We start from the raw sequence: 12134 nt of genomic DNA, 5'->3' as shown, positions 1-12134 counted from the left end.
CATCATCATCTCCTCCTACTTGGTTTAAAGTTGCTCATAATTTGGATTCAGGGTCCAGACAATATGCTCCTTGGCTATCACAAACCCCACTTTAAAAATATCAATACAACACATAATCTAACATTGTGCAACAAATTTCCAATGAACAAATTCTCATAAAACATACATAATATATACATTTTCCTCCTTCCCCTGCATAAAACATACATTTCAGTTATTTTCTGAAGCAATAAATGCATCCTTTTATTTATTGATCAAATATGAAACAATAGAACACAAGTTATGACCAGCGGTGAAGTTTCAAATTCAACCCGCCTGTAATTTAACCCGAGATTCATCACTGTATTCTCATGCTATGACTCAACCATTCTTAGAGGTACAATCTTTTTTCCCACTCACCCAAATCCTATTTATTTGTGGAAAACAGAATAAACTGAGCAAGTATTTTTCACTGGTGCCATAGTCCATCTTTCTAAACCACGGAAAGGGGATCTTTAAGCAAAAACAAAACATGCTTTGACAGTGTTCAACAGATAAACATTCTTCCTTTTATTACAGAGCATCACCACACCTCTAAAAAAAAGTAAAAGGTATCTTTCAAATGTTTGCTATAACCAAATGTCAAGACGTGAATAAAATAACTCCCAAGATGATTCCGATAATACAGTCTAAAGAACAGACTTTTCAGAACAACAGATTTTCTTTGGGCATTTCTGTGTTGTTTAGGATTTATAAAGCTGTTGGGGTTTAAGTATCAGCAGCTGCATAACACAAACTAAGCAGTTTAAGCGCACACTTCATGTCATGTCATTCATTGATCAGGGGATTTGGGACCTGAAAGGAGTTTGTGTCTCTGACAGCCCTTTGAGCCATCTGGGTGTCTGGAGAACGGACTGTTTTTTCAGTTTTGAGTGGTCACTCAAGCCAGTTTACTGACAATGGCCTGATTGAGTGAATTCAGCTGATTGGTCCATTTGTCTAGCGCTGTATATCGAGCACCACCTCTCTTCTGGTGATCGAGCTCCAACAGCTGGTTGACCTGGTCAATGCGGCCATTGATTGTGCTGAAACATTGAATCAAATCATATACATCATATCATAATCATATATATCATCAGTATATACTTTACAAAAGAATAAAAACCTATCATTATTTATATTATAAGATATTATATTACAAATAATGTTATGACAACTTACTTGTCTAATATACACTGCACTAGCAAGCTTTCCACATCCACAACATCGATGTTTAGTTCCTGCAGAAAAATAGCCATCAAGTCAAAACACAATAATTGAACTTTCAACAAAACAGTTCAGTTCTACGGAAAAGATATTACCTTTGAAATGAACGGTATGTGTATCCTAGTGTAAGGCTTAATTAATTTGATGAGCACTTGCGTTCTTATGTTCCGTAACAGCTCTAAAAAAATAAATAAATAAAAAGAAGACATGTTCAGTCACATTTACTAACTAGGGGATCAGTGTATTTGTTCCATTTCGAGTTGCAAGTCAGACTCACCTTCAATATGTTCTCTGATGAAGGGGTCATCCATTATGTTACTGTGATTTGTCTTCAAGATTTTCTCAAACTCTGTGATGTCATTGTTCTGGTAGGCACTGTGATTAAACAAACAAAAAAATAGACAAAAATCTGCTATAATTCAAAAAGAAAACCTTTTAAGATAATTATTTAATGAGTAAAATATGATGATTAAATTATATGTAAAAGGATGTGCGATTATAAGCTCCCTGGACAAAAGAAAAAGTCATGTCACCTACAATAGCATTTTATTTTTTGTAGCATTTTTTTTGTTTTATTATTTATACAAACTTTACAGACTGTGCTTCTAGACAAATGTAACTTGGTATGTCCAAACCCTGAAACAACCATATTTGCTTTTATCTAAGTGTCACAACAGACTGTACAGCAGGCAACACACAGGCAGCCATGCTAAAGAGCAGCTCAGTAAGTAGAAATGGCTGTTTTTTTTGGTCTGGGAAGCTTATGTAATTTGTTATATATAAATCTGTGTCTTTATGCTGCCTTACCTTACCAAGTTCGTCATTGCTAGTATTTCTGGGTCATTCTTGTAGGGTTTTGCCTATCCACAAAACAACATTTTAGAAAATCCCAATTATTCCTACCACAAACCGACAACAGAAAGATGCCAAATAATATTTTCATTACCTCTTGAGAATCAAATGGGTTTATTCCTGACTTCATCAGCATGTTGGCCAAGACCAAGTACTTTAAACATGTAGTTCGTCTGGGGCTTCCAGATTCATCGTAATTTTTGAAGGCTTCAAAAAAGTCTGTGTGCGCCTTCTCAAACTCTCCCTCCCTTAAATGCATTTTTCCACCACATTCTAGGACAGAGAGCATGCAGACAGACAGACACGCACAGAGACAGACAGACACGCAGAAAGTAGAAGAAGACAGACAGAAAGAAAGACACACACACAGAGAGAAAGAAAGACACACACAGAGACAGAGACAGAAAGAAAGACACACACACACAGACAGAAATAAAGACACACACAGACAGAGACAGAAAGAAGGACACACACAGACAGAGACAGAAAGAAAGACACACACACACAGACAGAGACAGAAAGAAAGACACAGACAGAGAGAGACAGAAAGAAAGACACACACACAGACAGAGACAGAAAGAAAGACACACAGACAGACAGAAAGACACACACAGACAGACAGAAAGACACACACAGACAGACAGAAAGACACAGAAATGGAAATGGTCATTTGGGTTGCCACAGTAAGACACAGCATTCCTTCTGTCATTAATGTTTTGAAATGAATGATTTAGGAAACAAGAAATAGACATTAGAAGAAAACAAAATACCTCGGATAACTCCCATGATGAGTGGATGTGGGATTGCTGACTTGATGTGTAAAGACTGCTCATAAAGGGCTTTCAGCTTCTTGTTGTTTTTCTGGGCTGTGTACATCTGAATTTCCAAAGCGTAAATCTCCAGCAATTGTGTACCTTTCTTCAGATCATCTTCACCATCGTCAGTCTTCACAAAACCAATACCAACAATTACAAATCAAATGACACTTGTCATCTAAACGTCAAAATGTCCACATCGGTGATCTTTTACCTGACATGACTGGTGCAACTGCCTGAGAATTTTCTGAAGTTTTCCATACTCTTCTCTCTCCAAGTACAACTTGCCTAACTGGATTGAGATGAACACATTGTAGAATTTTAATTCTAATATGTTGGAAATGCAGCAAAATTAGTTCCTGGCATATACATCAATACGAAGGACACAATTATACTTTGCTAGTGTGAAAAACGAGTCCTTTTAGCTAAGGTTATAATCAAAATAAGTGTTTAAGAAACCATCATAAATACCTTCGTATTGGTTTTAAACCACAGTCTGTCGTTTTTGGCGTCTTTTAATGCTTCTAGAGTCGTCTCATAAAATTCTTGAAGCAAGTCCATCTGTAATGAGGAGCAACAAGAAATTCACAAAGGTTTCATTTACACAGAGTTTAAATGACTTTACAACATATATGAAATGCATTCATTAAAGAAATCGTAACACTTTAAATAAACGTTCTTGACTCAAATTATTTACTGCATTAATTAACATTTACAATTACATGTGTACTTTTGTACGAAAATTAATAAAACATATTTGCACTGATGTTTACTCAATAAATTCAAGTAAACAAGCAAATTGAAATAACCTGCTTGTATCCGGATGATAACTTAAGATTGATCTTTTATTTATTTATTTTTTACACCCTCATGTCTGAATTTTGCAAGTTAATATCTTTAAAACGTGTTTATGAAGGTATTCATATTAAAATGAAATAACTGATGACATGAACATGTATTTCTGGAGGCCATTAGTGTTAGTTACCTTATTAACATTATTTAAGGTGTATTAACGCTGATGCTTATGATTTGTTTAAGGTAACAAATGTATTAAATAATGTGTGTTAAGGGAAAAGTAAAGCGTTACCATGGATACAATACCTGTTTGGAGGTTGAAATATAATCTAGAATAGAGTTGATAGATTTCTCAGAGTAGTTCCTTGTGACAGCACTTCGTATATACGTCAAGAGCTGTTTGTATCGGTTCATCATTTCTGGGAAGTTTGTCTGAATGGGAAAAAAACATTATAAAACATTTATCAACCACAATTAAAGCATTTTTTTATACAAATTTCAGATCTGTGGGTTGGCTTGGATTCTTACCAACTTAAAATTTATTTTGATCATCTGTTTTAATGCTTTGAAACCCCATTCTCCTTTTTCACCCTCAAGCTCCAACACCTAGAGTTCAGAAAATAATGTGGTTGTTTCTTTTACAGCAAACTTAAAAAAAATATGATAAAAATAACTACTTTAAAATAGAGTGCTGAGTGCTGCTTTACCTTCTGAAAGCTGCTCAAAGCAGCTTTGGGATCATCTTCCTTTAGGGCTTTAGAATTATAGTACTGATTTTCCAAGTCAACGTTTGGCTCAGAGTTACTGTCCTCTGAGTATTCCTGAAATGGAAACAGAGAACAGAGGAAGAATCTGAAAGATTATCAGCATTATGTTTTCACATCCCATCACTGTGCTAAGCAGCTCACTTGTAAAGTGAAACTTGAAACTTCATAACAGAAATATTTCAACTCAAGTCAAATCCATCTTCTTACGATATAGAGAATTTACGATATAGAGAAACATCCTCACTCTGCTGAATTCCCAACAAAAATTTACTGCACTCTAAAAGTCACAGAAATACCAAGACTACGAGAAGCTTAGGTTTCTTTTAAAATTTGTGCAACTATAACTTTTTTAGAAACTTCTTACACATACTGCACATTCATTTAAACCATTATCCAGGTACTAAAAAATGAGGACCAACACCCAGACTAGTTGTACTGTTTATGACATGTTTTAAAAGCATTTATTCAAGGGCTTATTAAAATCAATTATTCAAACGGTAGTTCAATTCAAGTTAACGTTACTGAAATTTGTTTTCCAGTTATCAATTAAAGCTATTTTATTTAAGTGAACAGTAAAACAGGCTAATAACTCTAATACCTAAACTAGTTGGGCTTTTAAGCAAACAAAAACACATTCAGAGGATTCTAAACATTTAGTCCTGTGGCTCCGAAGTGAGCACAAAATGATCACTTTTTTAAAAAGCCATTTATTCACTCCGATTTTTGTTATTCGCCTATTTTGTCCTTGTATATACCTTTATCTCTTGACCTTTTTTACAGACTTCTTTGTAGACATTTTTAGCATTTCTTCTTTCTGTCAGTACCATTATCACAGTAGATAATTTAAATCCTCCAGTTTCCTCCCTTGTTCCTAAAACATGTTGCACACATGCGTGTGTGTGTGTGTGTGTGTGTGTGTGTACGTATGTATGTATGTATGTATGTATGTGTGTGTATGTATTATCCTGAGATGGACTGACATCCCAGCTCAATGTTCCTGTTTTTGGATCCACTGCAACACTGACCAGAATTAAGTAGTTTCTGAAGATGAATGAACGAATTCTGAAGTTTGTACTTAACCTAAATAAAGTGTATAATTTCAATTCTTCTTTATCTTAATATTATTATAACAGAAAGTTCTCTTGGCTTCAGTTGAAAGCTTTACTGTCTTTATATTCTTACATAAACTTATCTACCAATGTCAGTACATGTGTCAGTGTATTATACTGAAGAAATATCTACCAGGTTGTTATTTCACTTTGGACGTGCAGTGAGTGAGACAGTGACAGCTCTCAAGCTGCACAGAGCTACAGCTAAGAAGCGTTTAGCATTCTTTAAAATACTGCATAGTGTAGCGGCAAAAACATATTTATAAACTTTAACAACTATATAAGTGCATTTATTTTAGCTAGACTTTGATAAATAAACCAGAAGAGCAGCTAAGTGAACACAAGAAAAGCTACAGCTATAACAATAACTAACATAAGGTAGCTTGGCTAGCTACTAGGCTACGGTTGCTATGCTAGCTATACAGTCAGAGGGATAAGTAACTAGCATGCTAACATGTTAGCCGTATTGTGTCATGCTAACTGTATACAAAAACAAATCATTCGCTTATAAAATGTAACGTGAATATAAAATTGCGCAATTTACTTCATTTACCAGATCGTAATCTTCTTCATCGTCGCACATGAAATCATCTTCCATGTCAGACATTTTGACCGGTGAATAGGGCCGAAACACTCCCACAATCCTCCGCGCTTCAAAATAATCACCGTGCAAGACGTACTGCGCATGCGGAAAACACCTTCTGATCCCAAGTCAGCTGTGCGCCATCTTTTTTTATCCTAATCAACGAACTGTTTGAATTACGAAACCGATCTCAGGTCTGTTTAACGTCTGCAAGCAACTCAAAGCTCTTTGAATGAAGTCCCCTTCTTCCGTATAGCTGGGAAAAAAACATATTCCGGATATGATTGTCACCTGATAACCTGCTCCAGTCGGAGAAAAAGGATTTTTAGACTTACGATATCGTATCTGTGTCATAATGGCAGTAAATCCACCCAAAATCAAGGTGCTTCTCAGCGACAGGTATGTTAGTAACTCTTCAGTGTATAGACTTAAGTTTGCACGAGCAAATGTAATATAATATAATTGTGTTCAATGTCAGTGTTTTTGGATCAGTGTGTTTTTCACTCCAAATTTGATCCAAAATCTACTCTGGCTTAAATGTTTTCCTTTTTAATGTTGTTACAGATATTTCCATCATGTCTCCTGCTACATGAGGTCGACAAAAAACAATATAAATAATGTACAAACATTTGGATTATTTTATTTAGATTAATATCTAATTAACTAATTAACCAATTCATTAATTAATTAGTTCGTCCATACAGATAACAACATTCTAAGACGACGGTACAGAAATAAACCAATTACTTTCATCAAACGACTACAGAAAACACCCATATTTACGTGCTGTAGTTTTACATCATTTATAAATACTACTATGGATGTCAGTTCTTCCCCCTGTTTGATGATAATACTGTCACGTGACATTTAATATTACACACTAGCAGTATTTGTTGAGTTGAGTTGGGGAAGAGCCCCCATTCCCCCCCCCCCCCAGCACACACACACACACACACACATACACTTGTTAATGTTTACTAAATTAAACACACAAAATTAATAATGTTTAGAAAATGTGTCTATAATCTTTATTTTTAATAATATCATATAAGGATTTTTCTACTGGTCTTGGTTTTTCTGTTCGACACAGTTTTACTCATTGCTAGTTTAGGTGCAGAAAAAGGTAAATACAAAATTCTGTTTGTGTCCCACTGATATTACATTTACGTAAAATACAATCCAAACATAAATGAAGTGTTTTTAACAACCTCCTATGCGTTTATTTTAGAACAAATTCATAAAAAATAAAAAAAAAACTCTATATCTGCAATACCTGCATGTCACAGCCCACTGAGACTTTCTCTTCATTTAGAATCACTAAATAATCTACAAATTAACCTCTTATGCTTGAAACACACCTTTACATGATTATTCTATATTTGAAAGTTTTTGGAATATGTCAGAATTTTATGAAGATCATGAAAAGTTTCTGATTCTTTTACTTTAATTTTTAGCGATAGTGTGATAGTAGATTAAATGATGTGGCCACATTGAAAGTATAAATATGTTAACCAATGAATGTTTGAAAAGAAATGAATAATTAAAAAATGTGTTATGCCATTTCAAGGTTTACTATATCCTCATTAATGTGTTATTACAACACAACTTAATTTTTGTCTCACATTGTCTCACAACAACAGCAATAAAGACAAGAGATATGCAAAAAGACTGTTTTTGCTTTGTATTTTTTTATTTTGAAATAAAAAAGAATTGCTTGTTTTTGGCTAGTGGCTAAACTGTTTAACATATCAAATGTACACTAGTAAAAGACCCCAAGACCCCTTTGTAACTTGTTTTAGCCAATTATCTGCAGTAGATGGCAGTAAGACTGCCAATAAAAACTACATTATAAAACAAAAAGAAAAATAAGTAGAGAAATGTAGCACAGGATTTACTTACAATGGTATAAAGACAAATTTTACCAAAATAAATTGTGAATAATTGTGAACACACAACACCTCAATGATTTTTTACTTGTAATAATCTGTGTGATTATTAGAAATTTTCCTTATATTGTATGTTTCCCATTACAGACTTCAAAAACTGAAAACGGCATTTACTGGAAAGTATGAAGAAACCCCTCTGTTTTATGCTTGTGCTCCTGGCAGAGTGAATTTAATAGGTTGGTTATTTTTGTCTCTCAAATTATATATGCTATGCATTGTACTGATTATATCAGATTAAACCCATTACAGGAGAACACATTGACTATTGTGGTTATGCCGTGCTCCCAATGGCTATCGAGCAGAATATTCTTGCTGCTGTTTCCATGAGCAACTCTCAGACAATCCAACTGGCCAACACTGATCCCAAATACAAGTAAGTGTATCAGTTTCCAAGGAGTGTCTGGTCATAACATGAAGATGGCACTGTTGAGTAATTTTACTAAATAACTGCTGTGTTTTTTTTGGTTTTTTTTTGTGGTTTTTTTTTCTGAAGGGATTTCACAGTGTCTGTCAGTGAAATCACCATAGACCCAGCAAATCCTCAATGGCATTATTACTTTCTTTGTGGAGTCAAAGGTGTTCAGGTGAGAGAAGCAGATACCTCATCCTTAAAGTGCATTTAAAAGGTCTAACATTTTAGTTGGTTTGTTTCATTTTTTCTTATTGATTGGAGTGTAACTGGTAAAAATTCTAACATTTTAAAGACATTATGTTTTATATATTTTTCAACATTTCAGGAACAGTTGAGCTTGTCTTCTCTGGCTGGGATTCGGTGTGTTGTGGATGGAACGATTCCAGCTAGTTCAGGCCTGTCTAGTTCCAGCGCACTGGTGTGCTGTGCTGGCCTGGTCACAATGGAAGCCAACCAAAAATCTGTCTCCAAAGTAAAACAGAATCTTTATTCATCTCTTTTGGCTGTGAATTTCCAATGTTTATTATATAATGAGATGACACTGTAACGTTGGGCTCTGTACAAACCATCTATAGACTGAATCATGAGCCAGTTATTAGGCTGTCAACATTATGGGATTAGGGACAACATGAGGTCTAAAATGATCTACTAAACTCAAGTGTTATGATGCGTACAATCCAACAGAAGCTCAATAGACTTGCTGCACAGCTAGACTTGCACTAGCTGTGACTCAGTATATTGTACCCAGGCTAGGATACTGGTAATGACACAGTACACATTAGGAGACTGACTCAATTTTCAGTCACTTGAAAAACCCATAAATATTTAAATCTAAATAAAAAAGCCATAAACTGTGATCCTTTCTCTAGCATTAGTTCATAGGCTGATTAAGTCACTCAAAGGTTGCTAACAGCCTCTAGATGATTTGTTGACTGTAGATGGTCTACAGTGTACTAAATATAAATTGTTAAATCCATATATTGTGAATCATTTCTACATTAATCCACCACTAGCTGGATTCATATAGTTAACACATAAAACACGCATAAGAGTAAAATCCTACCTTATTTTCTGACAGGTTTTGTTGGCTGAGACGTGTGCTAAGTGTGAACACTATATTGGAACTGAAGGAGGAGGGATGGATCAGTCCATATCTTTCCTTGCTGAAGAGGGAACTGTAATAAATTTTATTATCATCCCTATGCATTCAGTTTGTGTAAAGTATGACCTACAGCTTAAAGCGTATAAACACCTATGCTTTCTATATGATGATGTAGTAGTGCATCTGAAACATATTTGTTCTTTGTTTTCTTGATGATCTGGTTATCACTCAAGGCAAAGCTGATAGAGTTCAATCCCCTGAGGAGCACAGATGTGAAGCTCCCAGATGGTGCTGTCTTTGTGATCGCTAACAGTTGCGTGGAAATGAACAAGGCAGCCACGTCACACTTCAACATTAGAGTGGTGGAATGCCGCATTGCTACAAAGGTGAGGAGCTCATCATATTTCATTTCACATATTTCTCCTATTGCTCGTTAAAAAGACGATGAAGCCTTTGAGTAGCTAATTGTACCTTTTAATAAATTGATTGAGCTTATTTATGTGTACATACTTTTTTAAGAATACCAAAAAAAGAATGTAATACGGTGAAATGTGAAATTTGGCAAGTACTACAGCTTAATCTCTCACGGTTAATCTTAATGAAATGGTATAAAACTAGATGATCTAAAAGGAAACTTATTCACTTTTCACATGCTCACAGATACTGGCTAAAGTCAGAGGCCTGGATTGGAGCAGCCTTCAGAAGCTGGGAGAACTACAGACACAACTGGGCTCAAGTCTGAGCAAGATGCTGGAATTGGTGGAGGAAGTCCTTCACCCTGAGCCTTACAGCAGAGAAGAAATTTGCAAGATTCTGGGAATCACTTCTCAGCAGTTGTGTGACAATATCCTGAGTGCTAACACAAAGCATGGTAAGGACATCTATTGAATTAAGAATCTGGACCATCTGAAGCTTCCATTTACATGTAATTAGATCAAATACATTAGTCCCTGTTTTTCTTGTTACTTCAGTGACACACTTCAGTCTGTACCAGCGGGCCAGGCATGTGTACAGTGAAGCAGCACGGGTGCTGCATTTCAAGGCTGTTTGTGATTCTGCACCCGCTGATGCTGTTCTGCAGCTTGGTGAGCTAATGAACCAAAGCCATACTAGCTGCAGAGACTTGTATGAGTGTAGCTGCCCAGAGCTGGACCAGCTGGTGGATATTTGTCGGTGAGTGAGAGGAAAAGCTCTAGCAGTAAATCTTAAGTGTCAAGCTGAGCCATGTCAAATAAACGGGGGTGCAAAGAGTGAGGCGGGGGTGCAAAGAGTGATGCGCTACCTAATGTGAAATTTTGGGAAATAATAAATAGAGGTATTCAGTTTGTAAAAATAATCACTGTGTTTTTAATTTTTTCATTTAGTTCACTATTTAAAAATGCATATCCCATTGAACCTCTCCAGGCTGTCAAATCCCATTTACATTGTTAGATATCCAACAAGATGGTGGTAATTTAACTGGTATAAGTAGTTCCACCTTTTATTTCATGTCTTAGTCGTATTTATTTATTTATTTATTTTAATATTATTATTATTATTGAATTTAATTTCTGTCTCATGGCCCCTGCCTTCCCAGTCTGGTTTCCTGCCAATTTCCATCCACTAGCTAACTCTCCCTGCCCTATCATATACCTACCAACCAGTGAGAGGGAAGGCTAACACATGCATCCTCTGAGATACAAGACGCCAGCCACTTTGAACTGCTGCTCATGCTGCATTACAGGGCAGCATATTACTCTCGGAAGAAGCCTCTATCTGCATTCTTCCACACTTGAGCTCACAGATGCCAGTGATTTAGCTAGTGTTGCTGTGATTGACAGGGGAGAGAGAGTCTGCCTCTTCTCATACCCAGACAGCCAGGGCAATTCTGCTCCCTTGACTCCCAGCCACAGATATCTGCCACCATCAGGATTCAACCTGCTATCTCCTGACATCCAGATTTGAACCCAAAACATTTTTGTCTTATTATTTTTATCTTTGTTGAAATAAATTGTAATAGTGATATAAGATTAATAACATGGTGTTCTCCACAGGGAGGCAGGTGCAGTGGGTTCCAGGTTAACAGGTGCTGGATGGGGAGGCTGTGCTGTTTCCATGGTACCCACTGAAAGAATAGATTCTTTTCTTCGGACAGTGAAGGACGGCTACTACATGCCTGATGCTCGACGTGCAGCTCTGGTAAAGCAGAGCCTTTTTGTAACAAGGCCAGCGGGAGGAGCAGCTATTTTTACAGAATTATAAAATCTGATGGAGACCTGTTTTATTGATTTTTCAATCATGACCAAACTATCAATTTTATTGCTTCCTATCTTTGCCATTTAAAGGGATAACAGTGTATATTTCTTTATCTTGTGTGTCTGATTCAATCTAATTTTGTACAAGCTGGCTGAAGTATGCAGTGATTAAAAAAATTGTGGAAGATTGCTGTGTGTCTTCATGTGTGGTTTCTGCGTAGTTTAAGCAGGAGGAAGCTGTTGGATGTTTGCCAGGGTACTAACTATCTAACTA

At 36.0% G+C, this 12134-nt stretch overlaps 2 protein-coding genes across 3 annotated transcripts; one reads left to right on the top strand and one right to left on the bottom strand.

The window, feature by feature from the left end:
• Positions 1-525: 525 nt before the first annotated feature.
• Positions 526-6281, bottom strand: cops2 (COP9 signalosome subunit 2). Of its 2 annotated transcripts, none has more exons than XM_060886227.1 (13): positions 6137-6281; positions 4415-4528; positions 4236-4313; positions 4014-4139; positions 3384-3473; positions 3127-3204; positions 2868-3042; positions 2192-2370; positions 2053-2105; positions 1523-1620; positions 1341-1423; positions 1201-1259; positions 526-1064 (listed from the first exon to the last, which is right to left on the bottom strand). In XM_060886227.1, the coding sequence occupies exons 1-13, from the start codon at positions 6188-6190 to the stop codon at positions 920-922; spliced, it is 1332 nt and encodes a 443-aa protein (XP_060742210.1). In that variant the 5' UTR covers positions 6191-6281; the 3' UTR covers positions 526-919. The 2 variants fall into 2 exon arrangements, with proteins under 2 accessions (XP_060742210.1, XP_060742209.1); XM_060886226.1 differs by having other exon boundaries at positions 6128-6259.
• Positions 6282-6338: 57 nt separating this feature from the next.
• Positions 6339-12049, top strand: galk2 (galactokinase 2). The gene is made up of 10 exons (XM_060886225.1): positions 6339-6565; positions 8200-8288; positions 8362-8485; positions 8606-8696; positions 8850-8996; positions 9603-9701; positions 9860-10012; positions 10287-10497; positions 10598-10799; positions 11660-12049. Exons 1-10 carry the CDS (start codon positions 6522-6524, stop codon positions 11865-11867), a joined length of 1368 nt encoding a protein of 455 aa, XP_060742208.1. The 5' UTR covers positions 6339-6521; the 3' UTR covers positions 11868-12049.
• The last annotated feature ends 85 nt before the right edge of the window (positions 12050-12134 follow it).

The sequence above is a fragment of the Tachysurus vachellii genome, chromosome 14 (assembly GCF_030014155.1).
Source record: "Tachysurus vachellii isolate PV-2020 chromosome 14, HZAU_Pvac_v1, whole genome shotgun sequence".
Classification (NCBI taxonomy): domain Eukaryota; kingdom Metazoa; phylum Chordata; class Actinopteri; order Siluriformes; family Bagridae; genus Tachysurus; species Tachysurus vachellii.
The sequence above is the reverse complement of the archived record's forward strand: the minus strand, read 5'-3'. Positions and strand labels throughout refer to the sequence as shown.